The 20,298-nt window shown below is 47.4% G+C and overlaps 7 protein-coding genes across 7 annotated transcripts; 4 read left to right on the top strand and 3 right to left on the bottom strand.

The window, feature by feature from the left end:
- Nucleotides 1-1,028: 1,028 nt before the first annotated feature.
- F5147DRAFT_700297 (uncharacterized protein) lies at nt 1,029-3,164 on the bottom strand. Its single transcript, XM_041437680.1, has 4 exons — nt 2,974-3,164; nt 2,457-2,909; nt 1,681-2,400; nt 1,029-1,629 (listed from the first exon to the last, which is right to left on the bottom strand). The coding sequence occupies exons 1-4, from the start codon at nt 3,061-3,063 to the stop codon at nt 1,183-1,185; spliced, it is 1,710 nt and encodes a 569-aa protein (XP_041291582.1). The 5' UTR covers nt 3,064-3,164; the 3' UTR covers nt 1,029-1,182.
- A 51-nt stretch (nt 3,165-3,215) lies between these two features.
- Nucleotides 3,216-5,818, top strand: F5147DRAFT_700295 (class II aaRS and biotin synthetase). Its single transcript, XM_041437679.1, has 4 exons — nt 3,216-4,362; nt 4,419-4,576; nt 4,630-4,896; nt 4,949-5,818. The coding sequence occupies exons 1-4, from the start codon at nt 3,254-3,256 to the stop codon at nt 5,395-5,397; spliced, it is 1,983 nt and encodes a 660-aa protein (XP_041291581.1). The 5' UTR covers nt 3,216-3,253; the 3' UTR covers nt 5,398-5,818.
- An 899-nt stretch (nt 5,819-6,717) lies between these two features.
- Nucleotides 6,718-8,466, bottom strand: F5147DRAFT_700291 (Alpha/Beta hydrolase protein). Its single transcript, XM_041437678.1, has 3 exons — nt 7,972-8,466; nt 7,600-7,904; nt 6,718-7,540 (listed from the first exon to the last, which is right to left on the bottom strand). The coding sequence occupies exons 1-3, from the start codon at nt 8,186-8,188 to the stop codon at nt 6,968-6,970; spliced, it is 1,095 nt and encodes a 364-aa protein (XP_041291580.1). The 5' UTR covers nt 8,189-8,466; the 3' UTR covers nt 6,718-6,967.
- A 93-nt stretch (nt 8,467-8,559) lies between these two features.
- On the top strand, nt 8,560-10,269 carry F5147DRAFT_700289 (TATA box binding protein associated factor-domain-containing protein). Its single transcript, XM_041437677.1, has 5 exons — nt 8,560-8,635; nt 8,690-8,785; nt 8,836-9,561; nt 9,612-9,953; nt 10,004-10,269. The coding sequence occupies exons 1-5, from the start codon at nt 8,567-8,569 to the stop codon at nt 10,184-10,186; spliced, it is 1,416 nt and encodes a 471-aa protein (XP_041291579.1). The 5' UTR covers nt 8,560-8,566; the 3' UTR covers nt 10,187-10,269.
- On the bottom strand, nt 10,270-11,587 carry F5147DRAFT_700283 (mitochondrial carrier domain-containing protein). Its single transcript, XM_041437676.1, has 6 exons — nt 11,522-11,587; nt 11,308-11,464; nt 11,151-11,254; nt 10,934-11,095; nt 10,691-10,876; nt 10,270-10,643 (listed from the first exon to the last, which is right to left on the bottom strand). The coding sequence occupies exons 1-6, from the start codon at nt 11,561-11,563 to the stop codon at nt 10,467-10,469; spliced, it is 828 nt and encodes a 275-aa protein (XP_041291578.1). The 5' UTR covers nt 11,564-11,587; the 3' UTR covers nt 10,270-10,466.
- A 236-nt stretch (nt 11,588-11,823) lies between these two features.
- On the top strand, nt 11,824-13,685 carry F5147DRAFT_804382 (tRNA-splicing endonuclease subunit sen54 N-term-domain-containing protein; the record flags this gene model as incomplete). The annotated part of the gene is made up of 5 exons (XM_041443334.1): nt 11,824-12,005; nt 12,055-12,376; nt 12,427-12,661; nt 12,713-12,893; nt 12,944-13,685. 5 exons carry the CDS (start codon nt 11,824-11,826, stop codon nt 13,284-13,286), a joined length of 1,263 nt encoding a protein of 420 aa, XP_041291577.1. The 3' UTR covers nt 13,287-13,685.
- Nucleotides 13,686-14,495: 810 nt separating this feature from the next.
- On the top strand, nt 14,496-16,362 carry F5147DRAFT_637419 (uncharacterized protein; the record flags this gene model as incomplete). The annotated part of the gene is made up of 7 exons (XM_041432942.1): nt 14,496-15,003; nt 15,054-15,286; nt 15,340-15,404; nt 15,455-15,522; nt 15,575-15,777; nt 15,847-15,986; nt 16,042-16,362. The coding sequence occupies exons 1-7, from the start codon at nt 14,855-14,857 to the stop codon at nt 16,360-16,362; spliced, it is 1,179 nt and encodes a 392-aa protein (XP_041291576.1). The 5' UTR covers nt 14,496-14,854.
- Nucleotides 16,363-20,298: the final 3,936 nt, after the last annotated feature.

Below are 20,298 nucleotides of genomic sequence, written 5' to 3'. Positions count from 1 at the left end.
AGATCTGCAGACCATTTCAAGTTAACAGCTATCTTTGATCATATATATATCGGTTTCTCGGAGGTCGCCGTAGGTCCCTGCACAAGTACACCCCCATCGCCAAGCATACTCAGTAAGCGTGATCTCTGTTCCCTAACTCAGTACTCAGGGACTATCTTACTCACTCACCCTGATATTCACTTATCCGCACTAGGCTAAATTTTCCGCTTCGTCGTGAGGCTGTTGGGGGATTCGCCTTGGCACCACTTGGTTTTTTACATAAAGCGCTCTATGCGTGTTACTTTGGTGTGTTATCCCGGATAATTACCGGCGACCGTCTCAACGTGACTCACTGCATATAATCTGGTATGGAGCTGCTTATGAATATGGGGTTCATTTTGAAGACGCCGCACGGCAAGCAGCGGCAAGCTTATCATTGACTTATCAGCTTTTCATCATATCATGGCGCTTACCACCAAGGGCTCCCGCTCCAATCCTACTATCACCGTACAGTATCAATCCAGTAAGTTTCATTTAGAGTCCCTGCGGCTTATACGCATTCATTTGTTTGCACATCATTGAGAAAGGGGTAAACCCTACTGCGGCATCGTTCCGCGCATTCACGTGAAGTGTGATCAACGGATTTCTGCTACTGGCGTCTTATATTCGTATACACCATAGCGAGAACTGCCCGCTCTCTTCCAGGATTCTCTGTTACACCGTTCCTCATGTCTTAAGTGAATTTCGAATGTGAATACGAATACGCCATTGGGTGGAGGTCATATTGAAATCAGTCCTTGAGGTCTGGAATCTGGACCTGAATAGTTCACGCACTACGGTCGAGAGCAGAGTTCAAGAGACAGGAGGCATCCGCAGAGACGTAACGAAGCCAGCATGCCTTCTGATCCATCATGTTCGTCTGCAGGCCTGGCTCTGTGAGTTACGGCGAGTTAAGAATCTGCAGTTCTGTGAGTGCAAAGAGTGTGACAAATACCACACCACCAGGTGCGTGTTGTTGCGATGGCGTTAGTTAATAAGTTCATGAAGAAGATCATCGAAGTGTTAGATTTGATCATGGGTTTGGGGAACAGCTTATACCATGACGCCAAAGTTGAGAAAGTTTAACGACCCAAGATCAAGCACATCTCCAAGCCCAATGAAATGACACATTGCAGTCTTCCTTGAAGATCAAAGGAAGACGTATCATTTCTTCATATTTCGGTTTGACATACTCTTCTCGCTTCGGATCCTGCTCTGTTTACGAGGCGTGACAGCGGCCTTCTTCACAGCGCCCGTCTTTCTTGCTCGTTCTCTATCCTTATCCTTGCCACGTACAGGCACACCCTGCTTCGCAAGCGCCATTCTCGCTTTCTTCTTTGCCACCCTCCGCGCCAGCCGGCCGGCGTCCGCTGCTTTGATCTGCTTCCGCTCCTCTTTAGAGAGGGTCGATAATTTTTCACCCAGAGAAGGATCGCCTTTTGGTACGGCGATGGGTGGAGCTGCACCTGCACTGTGATTAGTGCTTGGAGTCTTAGTATCAGTCGTGGAGCCCTTGGGGAGTATTTTGCAGCGTTGAACACGTAGTTTGCGCTTTGCAAATTTGAGTTTCGACTCTTCCATTGCAAGAGTTTCGTCCACGCAAACACGATCCTGGAAATGAATCTTCAGAATGTTACCCACATGTGATAATCAAACACTGACCGTAAATTGCACATATGCGAAGCCCTTCCCAAGCTGAGTCTCCTTATCCCGCACAATTCTCACTCGTGAAACCCAATGCTTGGGTGCATCTGAAGCCTGACTAGGGGGCCCACGTTCGGCAGTGATAAGGCTTTCAAAGAACACCCGCAAATCTTCCTCTTTGCTCGCAAAGTCAAGGTTACCCACGAAAATCGACGATTTCGGGTCTCCCGCCAAAGTGCCTAAAAGGGAACTTTGCTTCCCAATGCTATCCGCTGGTCTGCCCAAAGAATCTACACGAATCGTGCGGTCCATGAAAACAGTCCCGTTGCACTTTTCGACAGCTAGACGAGCCGCCTCGTGTGGGTCCATGACTGGTGGAAGGGGAGGCAAATTCGAAGGCCGCTCTTTCGCAGGAGAGGGGTATGCGAAAACGACGTATGCATTAACCGAATCGGCACTAGGGTGAAGTTCACGGTTGATAAATGCAACTTTTTTTTTCTGACTTGGAGTGAGAAACTGCTTCTTGTCGTTTTTTGGCTCGTCCACTGTGGGATTAGTTTTACGCCACGATGATGCTCGATCTCGGTCATGCTGCCGTGTGCTAGTCTGTTCTTTCCCGTCGTCATCAGGAAGTTTACTGGTAGGGTTCTGAAATGCAACGGAGCGGAATCTTGTGGATTCAATTTTTGCGGTAGGAACGAGCGACAGAATGTGCCTGTGGAATTGCTTTTGTAAAGGCTGTCACATATTCAGTATGTGTTCATGCGATTATTAGCCAGTATTCAACGACTCACTCGCTTCTGGGCGACCTCAGATGAGAGGTTACCCACGAAGATCGTGCGCAAGTTGCGCTGTTCCTCGGACTCATCTGGCGGAGCGAATTTCTCCTTGCGCGTGGACGTGCGTCGACTGGACTTCGCACCATCACTCAGCAGCGACTCATGCACAAGCGTAGATGGCCCACTTTCCTCCTCGGAGTCGGAATTGTCAGCAGGTTCAGCCCCTCGGTGTTCGGTGCTACTGCTCTCCACGGCTAGAGTCGCCTTTAATTTTTCTTCAGCTTCTAATTTTCTCTTGTCGATCTTTTTTTTCTTGTTCTCCCGCGGCTTAACACGTTTTGGAGGAGGGGACTCGTGTTGTTGCGACTCTTTGCGTGTGGACTTGTGCTTTTTCAAACCATGTCTCTGCTCTCCTTCTGATTTACGCTTCTTGTCATTGGACGCTGCAGTATTGTCATTATCTTGGACCTTATGAGCCGATATAATTCAATGTGGACCACCGCAAAAAAGCATGAAAGTCAGCATGACACACCTGAGTGTGAAAGAGGGCATCTAATTCCGTATCAATAACTTTTTGGTTGCTTGTAGTTTTTCCTCCGAGTAGAAATGATGAGAGACTCATGATTGAGCACCGAGTGAAGGAAGGTACTGGAACTTAAACGTTGGTATCGATTGGGCGTCGACACAAGTGTTGGAGGTCCTGGTTGAGTGGCTGGAGTCCTGCTTTGGTTTATTCCCGCACTTGCAGTTGCCGGAAATGGGTTTAAGTTTTGCTGCTACTCCGTCTCTGAGCTCCCCTATCAAATAATTAAATGAACGTGCTAGTGTATCCCAGCACACACCCAGCCGCTCCCTCTCTCGTTGAAACGCTTGCTTCAATATTGACACCGCACTATTTACCACAGCTGCTAACGCCATCTCAACTCTCCGTACAAGAATATCCATGGCACACCTCTTGTGCCCTCCTCTTACTCCTCTCCCCTCCTACAGATCATGCAGCTGTCCGCAAATACATCGAGTCCGGAGGTAGGATATTAGCATTTGGCGTTGGCGTCAGAAAAGGCACTCTACTTGGTTCGAGTCATGACTTTGGATCGCTATCCGCGGGTCTTGGTCTGGGCATGGTAAAGGACACGACTATACTCAGAGTCGCTGATGGAAACGCATCCCTCTACATTTCCTTCTCAACTGCTTCTGGAACAAGAGCGGATGCACTGATCGACGACACCGTGCTATCTGTATCCAGACTACCCATGTGTCCTTTGGACCTCGAAGCACACATCATCGGTCGTTATGTTGAGGGGAATGCACCTGCTGGTATCTTATCTCAAAGCGGGCTTGTCGCGATGTGGAATTGCACCCCACCCCTTCCAGATATCCTGCTGTCACGATCGCTATCTGCACTTGGTCTGCACTTCTCCTCGCAGAGAGCTGATTCCGGTCTTGAGCCTCACATTCTACCTCAGTTTCTTCTTGCTCGTCCGGATTCATGGCAGGTACAGTATCGCATTGTAGAGGCACTGCACGATCATTTAAACTCTGGGTCAGCTGTCGGCGATGAATCACAACCCAAGTGGGAGCCTTTTGTGTTCGAAGATACCAACGACAATTTTCACTTTCACTTCCCATCCTTCCCTCCCGAGGCCAGCAACACCGATCACCCCATACTCGAACTCATTCCACCCAATTTCCTCTCAAACCCGAAAGTCAAGCACGTACTCGTACCTTCAGGACCCCTAACTATCGAGGATGAACGAATATACACCCCACAATTCTCACCCTCTGCCTTCTTCCGCGCCATAGACGAGTTCCACTCTGGAATGAAAGATACAAACCAAGGCACAAACCAAGATTCCTGGCGCATCGGCGAAGCACTCATGTACGGTGAAATAGTCTCCAGCACACAAACAATGTTTGACAAGTGCGTCTCGCCCAATCACGTCCATCGTACCGACTACTGAAACCCTCTCTGAGCAGAAACCCATCTTTCCTCCGTGTACTCCCCTCTCCCATCGTCTCCCTCGCCACAGTACAATTGGCAGGACGCGGCAGAGGTGGTAACACGTGGCTCTCACCTGCAGGGTGCTTGCAGATGTCGCTCAAGATTCGAATCGGTCTGAAAGGGTCTTCGTCAGGTAAGACTAACAACTTTTTATTCAATTGTCTGATATCCGAAAATTGATAGCAGTACCAGGCCCAACAATCGCCCCTTCCAACCTCGTATTCATCCAATACCTCTACGCACTAGCAATCATCGACGCATGTCACGTCCTCAACCCCGGCTCCGAATGGGCCCATAAAGTCCGTCTGAAGTGGCCTAATGACATTTATGGCCTCTTCCCATCTTCACAACACAGCCCTGTATCAAATTCAAAGTCAACACCGGAACCACGGAAAATTGGCGGGGTACTGATAAACACTAGTTTTGGCGGTGGCGTGGCAGATGTAGTAATCGGTATGGTACTTCCCTCTTTTGGTTCAGTGATATGAAAGCTCACTGTCAACAGGAAGCGGCCTCAACGTCTCAAACGCACCACCTATCGCCTCACTCGCCCAACTCGCATCTACACCTACCTCAGGGCTCTCTGTAGAACGTGTAGCAGCGGCGGTTCTCACCTCTTTTGAGCGCATGTGGAATTCTTTTTTGCAGAATCAGGAACAGGGTTTTCATCCGTTCATGGATCAATACCTCCGATCATGGTTACATTCGTACGTCTCTGTTGTGCTTTTCTTTACGTCAAGTTTACCTATCGTACTTACTCGTGGTTCCCACAGGGACCAGCTCGTCACACTAACGGACCGGACCCCACACCAAAGTGTCCGCATTGTCGGTATTACTCCCGACCATGGGTTGTTACGTACTGTGCCGATGGGCGGTGGAGAGTTCATTGATTTACAGCCTGATGGCAATAGCTTTGATATGATGAAGGGGTTGATATCGACAAAGAAGAGGTAGGAAGGAAAATCAAACAATGATCATACAGAACTGTTATAGAATCATCAATCAACATTTGTATTGCAATAGGTCATCATGTTACACTGGCATACAAATGTCGACCAACTCATTCACACACTTTGTAGTCAGATCAATCCCAGCAGCTCGTATCATCCTTGCACAAGAACTCAAGCAACATGCTCGGATCGGCCCACGCTGAGCAGAATCTTCGGCGCCTGGTCACAGTTGAACATCCGCAGCTCTGTTATCGGGTGAAACTCGCTGGACCCTGGTGTTCTCATGGGTCTAGCAGCTAGCCCTGACCGGTCCGACTGACCCTCCTAACCAAACGGGCATCATTGTGGCCTTTGCCTAGTATAGCAGGTGTGAGCAGGAAGAGCCTGTCATGTTGAAGGACGCGCTGAATTGATGTTACAGCAGTGAGGGCAACAGCCTGTGTGGTGCGGCATGACGTGAATTGAATGTGTATCTATAAGCACCCTTCCGAGTCATGACATGCATGACAGGTGTCATTGCACAGCACGTACTCTTCCATCCCTTTCTATCGGATAGGGTGTTACCTCCATAAGTTCAGTCTTGGCCATATCTCGTGCGGGACTCCTGTTCCGTCGAGTCCCGACCCAACCTGAACTCGGCCTGCTTCTTGTGGACCGACGAGCACCATTTCATCCCCCCCCTCAACACGCTGTCTTTTTATCCAATCTGTAGGCCTTCACATCATCATACTACTTCGTTCGGTTGAGCTCTGTTTGCAGAATTGTGCTTGCGGCCTCATTTACCTTTTGTTGTGGATGATGTGTCTGTACTTTATTTGCTCGCGGTCAGGATGATCTCTTCTATCCCATGTCCACATCGTCCAAACTGCATGTCGAAAACCTGCATAGTAGTCTCACTCATTGAGGTTTAAGCTTTCGAGTTAGCACTCAGCTGGATCACCCTACCACTGGAACCAATATCACGTATACACCTACTCGTTTCGACTGTTGGCACCATCCATTATACGAAGGAAAAGGAGTCCAGCGTTAGTGACCCATTGTTGCAGTATTCACTGCCACCCTCCGATGAGATCAATACCCTCTATTCCAGTCAAGTGAATCATTCTTACCTTTAGAGAGCGCTCCCGGTCGCTGTTCAGGATGATCGGCAAGGTTATGTGTCGACATGAATTCTTTATTCTAACCTAACATGCTCCATATGCAATCACCTTCTAGATGTAATTTTAAGTTCATGCTCAAGTATGCATACGAATCACCTTTCTTTTAAACGCCGAAGCACAGTACTGGTGGGTAACTGACAATTTGTCGAATGATCGAGCAGTGGGACATCGAACAGAGTGCTTTGTATTTCTCTACATCTAGTTTGGTGACGGGGAAAAGTCTAAACCATGACTGTAAGACGTTGGAGAAACGTCTCAATAACTGCAGTACATATACGATGATGAGCACATTTGAGGAAACCTAGTATGCAGAAACTGTACTCGGTACTGTGTTGTGTCTGTTATCTATCTAACTGCCAAGACTAACAGTCAGCACTAGTCAGTCCGAATCATTCATCAAATTAGGTACTGCTTCTAAGTTAGGTGGCGATAAAGAAACTGGACGATATCATCGAGTGATCTTTCGTTTTCCAGCTCTGCGCCCGGTTGATAATCGAACGAATGTTCTCGACCTGGTAGTTCTTCCAATATGACTTCTACGCCAGCCTTCAAGAGCAAGGAATGCAAATTACGAGACTCCCGCAGGAGAACAGCCGTATCATTGGTTCCATGGATGAGATATGTTGCCGGCCAATCCGATGTGACATTGAACTGAGGGAAAATAATCTTGTGATCAGAAATGAGTGCCTCGTCGAAGGGATCCCCAGTATGAATAGCCTCGTGTAACGCAACACTAAGACTCGGTTCGTGTTGGCCTGTAATATAATCTAAGGCAATCCCAAGTTGCAGGTATAAGCGTGAGACTAGCATTCGCGAGTTCGCAGGATATCCCGGGATGTGATACGACTGTGGATGGTATAGGAGTGGTGAGTCTGAAGTGCTTTGGAGATTGTTGAACGGATGTATATATTCAGAGAACTGTGCGGGATCTAGCATTTCTCTCCCCCGGAGGAAAGCTTGCGTCTTGGGAGCGAGATATTGGTCTGTCTGAAGTACGTAGTATTAATACGATGAAAGACTGTCGGAGACGAAAAGACGGGACATACCAGAAAATCGCCCCCCATACCATATAAACTGAGAACCACTTTCGGTTTCGGGACTGCATAAATAGCGCATAGATACGCACAGAACCCGCCCGCACTAGTTCCAGCCACACCGATTGACATGGGATCGATGCGGAAACGCGAACCAGAGCCAAGATCAGCCAGCTCCTGGTCGAGCTGAATATTCAAATCTCCCGCGACAAAGGCGATGGCGTCTTTCACATCGGCGAGCACATCGTATCCAGTCCCTGGAGGAATGAGACGATAATCTGCACTGATGAATATGATACCGCGTGCGTGCAACCGGCCTTGGGGATCGCATTAGTAAATAGGTGTTATTGTGTTCAGCATGAGGGAAAGATGCCTGAAACTGACTTTTCAGCCAAGTAGGAAACCAGCTCCGTCTATTTCCTACGGTTAGACCCCCTCCGTGGAAGTAGACGACTGCTGGGTGATACTGAGTCACCTGCTGGGCGAATTGCTGGTCGGCACCGTCTGGTGGAAGATAGACGTCGAGCAGGACACGGATTCCGTCGACCTCTTTATAAATAAAGGTCAAAGGACTGTCAACGTTGTATTGGTTTTGTGACATCGCTGATTCTGGTCGAGTGTTGAGAAAATGGGTTATGCAAAGACTCGAGGTGCACGTAACACAGCCGAGCAATTGGTGCAAGTGAGGGGAAGTTAATACAAGTAATGATAGAACAGCATATGCATATCTATATTATACGGACTCCTACTTATCCGTGGGTGTGTAAGAGAGCCCGGCAAGCAGTTTCGGTAAATCGTCGGAGAAATAACGCTTGGTTGTATTTAGCCTGTGGCTCAGGATGCTGCATGCAGGAGACTGAGTACCCCAAAACTGTTAACCCATTGGGTGAGGTTGACTAAGTGATGGCAAAGGCTTGATGTGCACGTGACTTAATGAGGTCCTCCCAGTGGAGGCGGCATAATAAGATTCAACATCACGATGAGCAAACCGAAAGCGAAAGCTGCTCAGACACATCAAACGGGGATATACAAGTCAGACTCGGTCAGAGTATGCATTACAACAGTGTCAGTTTATACGACGAAATGAAGCCGACATTTGCAGGACGTTGCCGAGTCGCTAGGCATTGCCAACTTATCCGAAACAGTAGCATCCTCACTCGCTAGTGATGTTGAGTATCGCATCCATCAGGTCATAGAGGTGTGTGATTTACGCTTAAATGCACTTGTCAGAAGCTAAGAAGATATCAGGAGGCTTCGCGATTCATGCGCCATGCTCGACGAACCACAATAACAACTTCAGACATTGACCAGGCCCTTCGAGTTCTGAACATCGAACCTCTTTATGGTCACAATCCACACAATCCCCCTGTATTCAGACGGGCTCTTCCATTTCCGAACGCGGCTAATGTAGGCCCTGTCTACTTCGTGGAAGATGAAGAGATCGATTTTGACCGCGTGCTTCGAGAGGAGAAAATCACACTGCCAAAAGGTGTCAGTTGGACTGCTCACTGGCTTGCAGTTGAAGGTGTCCAGCCTCTCATTCCTGAAAATCCCCCGGCGATACCGAAGGACGTCGATCAAGAAATTACAAAGTCACCACCCCAAGCAAACGGCGCATTCCCATTGACCCCACCGTCAGAGAGCCGATCTACTGTCAAGAAGCAACAGCAACAACAGCAGCAGCTAGTCAAACAAGTACTATCACGAGAATTGCAGCTGTATTATACGCGGCTTACGGCGTCATTATTGCCCCCTACTGCTGACTCTACCAAGCGGACAGCGGCCCTTGCAAGTTTGCGCAATGATGCTGGATTACAAGCGCTCTTGCCTTACCTTATTCGCTGGGTTGGAGAGGGTGTCGTGACTGCGCTAAAGGAGGGCGCTCAAACTGAAGCAGATGGTCGATCGTTGGAGGTTTTATTGGATGTCGTTAGCGCTATTCTCGAAAACAATACGCTATTCATCGAGCCTTATGTGAGTGATAAATCAAACCTGACACTGTTCAGTAAATTGATATTGTACAGCTCCACCAATTATTACCGGCTATCCTTTCGACTCTTCTCCATTCCACACTTCCACCATCACATACCACCCACTTGCGCACGTCTGCTGCTCAGACGCTATCCCGTTTGCTTACCCAACACTCGACGACTTATCCATCCCTTTCACCACGGATTATGAAAACACTCCTCGTTGCTCTCATTTCAGCAGACAAATCCAAGGGAACGCGGGAAGGTGCCATTCGCGGCCTGGTGGGGATTGGAAAGGAGGCGGTAAGGAAGGGACTTGTGGAGGGTGGCGGAGTAAAAGTTGTGGGAAGTGAATGCACACCAGGGGAAACTGGCCCTCTCGTCGATTCCGTTATGGTCAGTATCCCTTTTATTCTGCGTGATCACACATGTTGAGCATCCAACAGACCGCTTTGAATGTTCTGCATCCCGCATCGGATATGCCTGAGTCATTAGATGCAACGGACGATGGAGATTCTGTGACTATGGCGCAGTTGCAGGATGTTTTAGGCAATTTCTTCGCTGAGAAGCTTCATGGCGATAAAGGTTGGGCATTAGGTATTTTGGGTAGCATAAAACAGCAAAGTTGATCACTAGTCTATCGTTGTTGATCTTGCTGACTGTAAAAAATGACGTGTTGGAAAACTGACAGATAGGCATAATTAATCACAGGTTTTTTTTTGAATCCATTTTATGTCCATTGGAGTAATCTACCATATATTGGACAATACCATCTAGTCTAATGGATACCTATGCCCTGCATCGTATCACTAAAATCGCAAATGCCCCAGGTGTAGGGCGTACCCCCACCGGTCCACCGTTCCTACCGGCCGTTTTAGATGGGCATTTCGACTGTAGGTTTGCTCTCGCTTAGGCGCTCATAAAACCATGAACGGCCCATTCATAGACGCCAAGGAAGACAGCCCCTCCTGCGGATATCCACATCGTTCTCGGCACTATACCTGCAAAAAGAGCCTTTGCGCCCTCTTGCACGTAAATCTGCTGAAGCCGCATAGGAAGAGTTGGCACTTGCTGCTTCGAAGGGTCCTGGATACGCCGTAAATATGTCATCAAGATTCATAACAGAGACCTACTCTAAGATCAAGCATGACGCGTGTTTTGAGGACGTCGAGCGGTGTTGTTAGTGCTGCTGCAGTCCCCCCGGCTATGCTCCCACAGACAGCAGCCTCGTGTGCATATAGGGGTTTTCGGTCCAGATATATTGATAGTCGAGATTTGAGAAACTCATATAGCGGGAATTGGAGTGATGTAAAGGGTATCTTGGAAGTACAAGTACTAAATCAGTTGAACATTCATGTGGGAATCCATTCGTCTACCTCGCGCATGATAGTACTCCAAAAACCACGATAGAATCCTGGAATACCCTCATGGTGCAGGACAAGCGTTGCAGCTTTAAACGAAGATGCCGAAGCACCATACGTTGATGTTTGCGTCCTGGTTTTGATGACTTCTGTAGGAACGCGTATCAAACAAGCAGCCTGACCGGGAAAAGATTCATTTGCGCAAGATAAATTTTGCAAGTCAAGGACTTGCCACTTCTCCCACAGACGCGGACAGCATATGGTTCACAGGCGCAAGTTGGTCGTGAAGAGGAATCGAGCGCTTCATGGCTTCATATGTAGAGAAGAATGCAGCAGCTGTAATCTCCGCGTGAGAACGACCATGGCCAGACAACCTACTCCATGCATACCTCCTGGGGCGCTTCCAACAACCACACTACCCATACCTTTGTAGATCCCGCGAAAGCCGCCAGCCTTGATGAATCCCTGCGCGGACTGCAGACGGGTCTTGACAGTGTCTATCGGGAAGAACAGTATGTCGACCGCTGTTCCTGCCAATCCGCCGGCCTATGAGGGATGTCACGTCGGCACAGATATTTTCATCTTGCAAGGAACTTTGCGCACAGCGAGAGACTGGAAGAACGTCGGTTTCCGTTCTGTTACCATGATCGCGGTCCACTCCGAAACCCTTCCGCCAAAGCTTTCAACATTTTTGTGTGACTACCTGATAAAATTACGTAATCATAGCGTTTTGTACTAATCATGACTAGACGATTTCTAGTCCACTAGTCTACCATGGATCATGCACTAGAAAGGCCACAACCTCAGCCTGCGACTTCCACTTTGGATCCAGCTGAAGAAGAATCTTCGGGGGATGAAGATGGAGGTCTGGATTGGACAAAGCTACCGTGAGCCCTGAGCATCATATGTACATATATTATACTAAGCGCAGCAGAAAGATTGGCACCATGCGTCCGGTGATCCCAAAACGCGGAGAGAAAGATTTTGAGCCCGCTCCAGGAGGGGGTTCGGGTCTTCAAGTCCATGTATTGGACCGAGCACGCGCTGCGATGTTCGACGCCCTCAAAGCTGATCGCGCTATATCTAGGTACTTTTTATGTTTTAGTTGTGTGAATCGAATATTGATCACCGCATAGTAAATCTGCTAGCTATGGCATCTGGTTCCCGCAAATATCTCGCGTTCACGTCACCGTTGCCAGAGGTATCCACTTTTCTGTCATGGGCCATTCAGCAGCACGGCCCACATCAATTGATAACGGCTCAACGAAGCTGCAGAAGAGACTAGAGTTACTGCCAGAAGAGGCACTTTATCTCATTGAAAGGGGTGCTTTGTTCTGCTGGAAGGATATTCAAGCAGATTTGACTGGATTGGATGACGTCGAAGGTGCTCCGATGTCTGTTCAACAGGCTTTTGCAGAAATAATTGGGAAGGAAGATCTGACGCTCGAAAAATATCAGGTGATTGAAACCAGACATTTTTCATGAATAATACTCAATATTGCTCATAGGTCTTTGCATACTTGAGGCGCTTGGGGTATGTTGTCACCCGCACAGATCCACCCAGTCCTAGTTATCCAGTACCCCCACCTCGCCTAAGGAGTGAAGCACCTCCGTCATTTTGCCGAAGATTATTATCGATCTTCTCGCTGTTTACGACGAGTGTTTTGAGATTTTGGAGAGGGTCGTTCAATTGGTGGAAACCACTCAGGATAAGTCGGTTGATACATCACAATAAATCATATGGTTGGAACCACTTTACTCCGCTCGAGCTCTTCAATAACGAGTCTTGTCTAGGCAAGGTCCTCAAGTCTCTGCGAGTCATACCTGCAGGTCACTCCGTCGCGCCTCATTCAAGTTGTGCGACTCCTGTCACACCCTCGTCTCCATACAAGATATTCTACAACATGTACAAGCCCTCGACCAACTTTCGGAAAACTACTCCGCCACAACCTGATTTCCAGATTGTCATTATCAAGTAAGACCAAACTGATTGTTGAGGCATGCCAGTTGAACTTTGCGTGACAGTGCGCGAACCGCTTTTGTGCCCTCTCTGTACGAATTGACGGAGCTATTCAATGTTCTTCCGGAAACTCCCCCGCCTCTCCCACGAAAGCGCGGAGCACCTCCGGTAGTTCAATCATCCCCTGCAGCAGTCGCGTCGCCCGTCCACACATCAACATTCAAATATATTTTCTCGTGGTTGTTGCCATTATCAACGCCACAGCCTATATCATCTCAACCACGGCCGCATCCATTTGCAGCACTCAAGGCTGGCAAAAAGAATATAGTCATCGCGGCTGTGGACTCGGGTAACATCAGTTTCTTTCGATTCAGCCAAGGCGCTTTTGAAGAGTGGCCGACTCTCTAGCGTCTTTAGCGCTCGAGCTCCGGTCTTTTCGCCACGAAAAAGTACACGCTTACGTACGATGTCATGTATACAGATGACAGACTATTGCAGGTTGCTCGGCTCCCTCCAAAGTGCGGAATTGTACCAAGCACTCTGGTCGAGTGTTGTGTGCAGAGCTGCAGAGACGTCGGGACCTTCCGCCGTGGAGATGGGGTAGCTGCTAGCACTGAATCTGGCCAATAGCGAGACCACTGTTAGAATCTATATCCACGCTGCCAGTTCATACGTACTCGCAGCAAGCCTTCGGAATAGTCAGGCAGAAATTCCAGCGGGCATTTGTGTGATTGTTGTTTCGAGATCAACGCGCCTCGAAACCCTGATTCACGCAAGTGCGCAAAGCTTCAGCTGTGCTGTCACCTTGTCCGACAGTCAAGCAGTCGGAACAGTTTTATCCCAGTGCGTGCGTTACCCTGTGTATGTGCTCACACGCATATAACATATAAGTTGTTGCTTGGTTTTTCATTTCAAAAGCACTTCTTGAAAGATGAAATATCGGCCGGCCTTGCAATGTGTGAAAGTTGGTGTTTTTTACATTCCATTTCAAACTCTCGACTGAAACAAGATTTTGGCAGACCTATCTCAGTAAAAGTCGATGTCTGTAGGAATACTGCAGAAAATATTCAAAGTCACTGTCAAGAGTGTAGGGCAAATTTGGATGCGCAAAACGGAGCCGGAGACTTGGTTTGTAGACGCCCTCACGATACATATAACTTTACATGCGTATGTCAGAGTAGCATACTTAGCTAGGTCCCACTAGATGCCACTGAAGTAAGTTAGTAAGTGCTTACTGAGTAAGTTGCTGTTATAACTGACAGTCGCCGGTAGATCAAACTGCTTCACAATCGGAACTGAACCGAATTCGGAAGTCACTTCGCTTCAACAAAACTACCCAGTGTTACAATTGCGCTAGTATGTCATATTCATCTATTATTCATGTGTCACCCATCCCTCAATCCCCCTCGAAGTTTCCAATAGCCCATCCAGGATGATTACCGATTGAAATTGACAGGGCCATCACTGCTCAGCGCTCAGCTAGCTAGACACGCCACGAAATTTCTCAAGCGCTTGTAGCCCCGGCGACGGCGGTTGTCGTTGCCGGACAAATCCTAAATGATCGCATCGGCGTATTCCATTTAAACAATGGGGTCTTGACTATTCATGGGGTCGTCAATCGAATAATCCCGACTTAAGTAGCAATTTTACATTCTCCGTCTCTACCCTTGCTTCATAATGTTGGATATTTGGACGTAACATGCGGCAAGTCTCGCTATTACTCTTATCTCGTTTTACTTTCACATTCACTTGCTGCGCACACGTACAAGAACGGTCTCGTACTTTATACCATCGCTAACGCAGACAGGTATATAATCCCCCATCCCTCGTCGTTACACCTCAGTCTATTCTACTCAGACTGAGGTGAGATACTCGCACTCATTATCATACTCGACCGTCACTAACGTTTACCGTAGTCCCTCGTTTGTCTCTCGCAGCCTCTCGCAGCTTCCGTCCGTCCCTACTCGCATCACATAATGCGTCAGACGAGGCTGGCGGTCAGTGCATGGTCCCTCCTATGCCTTGGTGCATATGCAGCCCATTCTTCAGATGCATCACTGTACCACAGCAAGCTATGGGTAGCAGGCAGCATTCGATCAGCTATGTTGGCTTCTGTCAGGACCAGGTAAGCCATCATATGATAACTCAAACCAATTGCATCGTGCTCAGGTTTAGTTGGGAACAAGGAACCGCGGCGGGAGCCGTGCTCGAATTCGATGATCCAGAGTACTCTGTCTTTGGATCTTCCCCATTTGTTTCCGATGGAAATTTCCCCCTTTCAACACTGCAGCTGGCTTATAGCGCTGCTGTACGGCAAAGTCCTGACGGTCGCCTCAGTCAAGAAGTCGGTGATGCGTTGGATGGCGCTGCGTTAGATGGCGCCTCCGCTGGCTCTGCAGTTCTGCTGGGTAAGCACCACTTTGTTGTGCCGGAAATTTCAAAATTTCAACTACTGAAACAGGGAGTTTGACTGACCCATCTCGGTACAACTATTGGCTGGACGCGGCTAACGCCCAACTGAATTTTGTGTGTTCTGCAGTTACTTTCAGCTTCTCCGACTGACCGATGACGGCTAGTTACTCGACGTAGCTCCTCGTACCTCTACTGGAGCTATTTCCCATCGTGTTGACTCACGTCAATATTGGTTCGATGTTTGCTATCTGAGATGTGTTAAAATGCTCAACGTGACTGAACAGGGCTGATGGCGTCTACATGGGGTTCCCCTTTATTGCATACTTTGGGGCGGTTACCAACAACGCAACTCTCCTCCAAATCGCATATGATCAATGTCGGTTGTACCGTGACGCTCTGATTCTAGACGGTCCCACTGGAAAGCTCTGGGGACATATTTACTCCGACGATAATAAAACGTGGATAGACGAAGGTATCTGGGGAACTGGTGAGTACTTCCGTGGTTCGGATTCCGCATATACAATATGCAGCTTACAATCGCGCGAAACTTGCGCAGGTAATGCGTGGGCAGCACATGGCATGCTGCGCGTTGCTGTGACGATTCAGAAGACTGAGCACTCTTCAGAAATGGCTCCCCAGATTGCTGATCTTACCTTGTGGATTAAGGAAATTTTGGATGGCGAGTTTGCTGCCCTGGTAGAGACAAGTCTTTCTGGCCCCATTCATGGCTAACATGATTTTCTCGACACAGAGATCAGACAATTTGGTCCCGAACTATATCACCGGGGGTCCGTCCTTTCCTGACGCAGCCTCCTCCGCTGCTCTTTCTTCTGTGGCATATCGGGTTGCACATCTATTCCCCCAGAAATTCGGCACAAATTACACAGATGTGGCTGCAAAAATACGAGATGCTGTAGTGGGCAATATCACGAACCTCGGTACCATGCAGCCCATAGTGAATCCTTTACCAGATCCCTTTCCGTATTGGAATCAAACAGGACTGCTGAGTACAGAGTCGCAAGCATTTGGATTGATGATGCTTTCAGCATGGAGAGACTGGATTGGCGCCTGAAGATGCTAGCAAAATATTTTTTTGGACTACTTATCCCTCATTGTCTATCACACTCAATTGCACAAAATAAACAAACTTTTTAATTGATGAGGGACATTTGACATGTCCACCTCAAAGAGCAATTCTGAACATCTACTTCATCTGATAATCAGACACTGCAAAATTTTGACATCCAGAAACATCAGGGAAAACCTCCTTTATGAAATCAAGGTAATTTCAGGAACTCGCATCAAAAACCAGGGAATTTCACAAAATTGGTAAACTACTTGTATTCAAAGGTATTTCAATAAATTTCATTATACCGCTCAGATGATAGTTAAATAAGTGTGTCTGTCACTGAATGAGTTTACAAAGAATGTGGAACAGCATAGAACAGTACTACTTGTCCATTCATGAGGTGGCACTATACTGAAATTTGGTATGTCTGGTGGTAACTTTTCTTGCAGGGTGAGATCACCAACAAGACACCATTGCATCAAGACCATCAGAATCTTTATCCTCTGACTGAGGAAAAAGACCAGAATGTTGTAAAAGGGCTGCACACACTGGATTCATGGTCTTGCCTAGGTGATGGGAATATCCAGTATGCTCAAAGTTTTAGTGCAACCTGGGCAATTGAAACTGCAGCTTGAAATTAGTGCATTGAGTGGAGTTTTCAACAAAAGAACTAAGGTGACCAATGCACCTTTCTATGTATGAGACATGAGCTGCTAAAAAGGGGAGTGGTGGGCAGGTGCGACAAAATGTGAGAGTAGTCAAATGAGTGGAGGGGTTGCAAGTACTAATGTGGTAGGAGGAAGAACAAAGAGAAACACAAAAAGCTGTATTGCCACATAGACCCAATTCTATCTAAGTTCTCATGCCTCGAACTTAAAAATAGAATACAATTAATGAAATTTGATACTACAGCACACAGCAACAAACAAACTTGAAAATGATGGTGGCGGCAGACTGTGAACTGCCAGTAAGTTTTCAGAACCCTCTCAGGCTCTCCCTTCTCAACTTCAGCTAAGGCAAATACTGGTATGCCTCCCTGTCTGTCTTCAACACCATCAGAGATAGCTGCCCACATTGTCAATAACTCCTAGTGCTGCTGAGGTTTGGTTTAGTCTGGTTCTTCAACCTTCACCTGTTCTCACTTAGGACTTTATACTGTAAGTCCTCTTCTCACTGAAATATTAAAACAAAATATTGATACTTTGTAGCTTCAGGGCTAACATCACTTCTCCATCATTCCTGGCCCTGCTCTCTAGTGAGAGATTTCGCTCCTTCACCTATGGAAAAATTACTCCAACTTCATATACATATCCTGAAGTGCTGCTGCAGGTTACTGCATTCACACTCGAGAGTCTCAGGTGGAGACCTGTCAGTCTTGGAGGTATGTCTTATTTGAGTTGTGATGATGTGATAATGAACAACCCACCTTTCACTACAGGCTTTGTGCATCATGTGACTAAGGCCATCATTTGGAAGAACTACCTCATTCCAGCAGGTGCGACTGTTATTGGGAACTATTGGTCAGTAGGCAATCATGTTTGCTCCCCCACCTTTGTATCTGACGCTCATGCTTCAGGGCTATTGCAAATGATCTGGAGGTCTTCCTGTGCAGTGATATCTGATTTTTACTTTGAGCTTTGCCCTCCAGTAAGTAGTATTGTTCATCTCTTGACTATTCCTCATGTCTTAAATATCAGTGTGTCCTGGTCAACATGTTGTGAATCTTAGCCTAGCCCATGGCCTGAAGCTGGGTCATGTACATCACTAGCTGGAGTAGAGAGGTTTGGCTTCAGAGGCTTCAGGAAGGAGTGTCAGAGGTCTCTGGAGAGAGCATTTGGGAATCTGAATTTGCAGGTCCAGCTATCTGGGTCTGTCTGATGTAGTGCTCAGTCTTGCATTGGGTGCAGTTTTCAATTAAAATACCAGTTCTCTTTCTCTTTCTAACTATCTACATCTTATTTATACTATAGTACACTAATAGAAGATAACTGGTCCATTATACACCTATGCATGCTAACGAATGCACCTATGTTTCCCACATTACTGAGTGAGTAAACTAGCCTTATGATAATCTTAGTAACTGTTACAGTAACATGGCATGAGTCCCCTGCCAGCAGACAGCCCTCTGCCACTGCACGGCTATAGACGATACCGGAGTCTCACCAGCTCTATGACGATAAGATGACGACAGATGATGATAGATGATAAGCGGCAACTGCCGGCTTAGATAAGCGGTCTGGACCGCACGTGACGACACATGACGACATAGGTCTAGAAGACCTATTTATGTTATCAAGATAGAAGGCAAGCCTCGTGCTGCCTCATGTACTGATAGAAGGATACCTCATGGATCCTATCTACGATAGAAGCCCGCCTCATGGACGCTATCTCTGACTCATGTAGATAAGCAGATTAGAACCCAGCTTTAGGCTGAGCTTAGATACGAAGAGTAGCCTTATATAAGGTCGAAGATTAACAGTAGATGTTCCTTACTTTAATCTTACTAGGTTTACCCTTGAACTCCTTGTCCCGCTAAAGCTACCTGCTCGACATCGACTCGTACCTTCAGTGACGCCTCTCACTGTCTGTAAAACCCCACTATCATCTCAGCGTAACCCCTCGTTAACCACCATGAGCTACGTTCGAGTACGCAACCTTTGCTTGTCTGTAAAGGCCGACGACTCTCAGCACTCGGTACCACTGTCGTGGTTGTCGCTGTTAGATTATCCTAGTCGCACACGACCGTTTGTCGTAACAGTAACACTTTTTCATAAAGCCTAAACTTGTTCATATGAAGCACCACATTAGGAAAAACCCAAAATCGTTGTAGCCATGGTGACAGCTATATAGGCACATATAGTCATGATAGCACTATGTAGGCTCCCTTCAGCCTACATAGAGCTATATGACACTATATGACCTCGAGCCACACTACAGGACTTATGACTGTGCTACAGGCACCTATAGGATGTTACAGGTTACCACAGGCACATCCATCCAGTATTTGCAGGTCTACTAAATACTTGTCATAGCCATACAAAACATCTCACCATTGATGAAATCATTAAAATAAAATTCATTAGCTGCCTCATACACATTCCCAGTTATTAACTTTGTGTCCACAGACTGTCCCATCTTCGGTGTGACGCTTGGACCCGCACTGGGCAGCAAATAGGCCATTTTGATACTTGTGTCAAGGAGCATAGAACACTATGAGTTTCCTGTCCTCGCACATTCATTATCCTGCAAATAACCTTGTCCGAAACCGAAACCGCTTTTCCCGCACTTTGTGCATCTGCTTATCCGCACTTTCCCGCACATCAGCCGCATTGGACGCGCGTTCCCACGCTTCGGATACCTCGGAAATGCATTAGGAAAGTCCTTCGTCCATCCATAGTCCATCTAAACCCCATTGGTATGTGAATTTCCTTACCTCGAGGCTTGTAAAATATGTTGCAGCCTTATTACATGTCCTTACATATTTACTATATTTCCTATCCCTTCCTTCTCTGAGTGAGAGACTAGACAGTATCAGTTGACTATTACTTAGGACTACTGACGACACTTCCCTCGTACTGGATACCTCTCCCTATAGGTTTACCTTCGAAGTAGTCCCTTGTAGTGTGTGCTTTTTAGCCCCTATTAGGTCCCTATACCTCTCTATACTTAGACTTTCCTTACCTCGCAATATACCTTTGTCCTCACTCTCTCCGAACCTCGTTCCTTAACCTCCCTATACCTTGTCCGCACCTTCGGCCGCACATTCCCGCGCTTTGGATAGCCTCGGATACATTCCCACACCTCACACATTCCTTGTGCACTATTTTCCTGCACTTAATGCGCTCTCGGGTCACACATATCCATCATCGTTCTAGTAGCAATTCCCTTTAGGGTCGAACGTGTCTGTATAGACATAGCAGCTAGGCATTAGCTTGACCC

Source organism: Suillus discolor (assembly GCF_016758755.1).
Source record: "Suillus discolor strain FC423 chromosome Unknown F5147scaffold_35, whole genome shotgun sequence".
NCBI classification, from domain to species: Eukaryota; Fungi; Basidiomycota; class Agaricomycetes; order Boletales; family Suillaceae; genus Suillus; species Suillus discolor.
The sequence above is the reverse complement of the archived record's forward strand: the minus strand, read 5'-3'. Positions and strand labels throughout refer to the sequence as shown.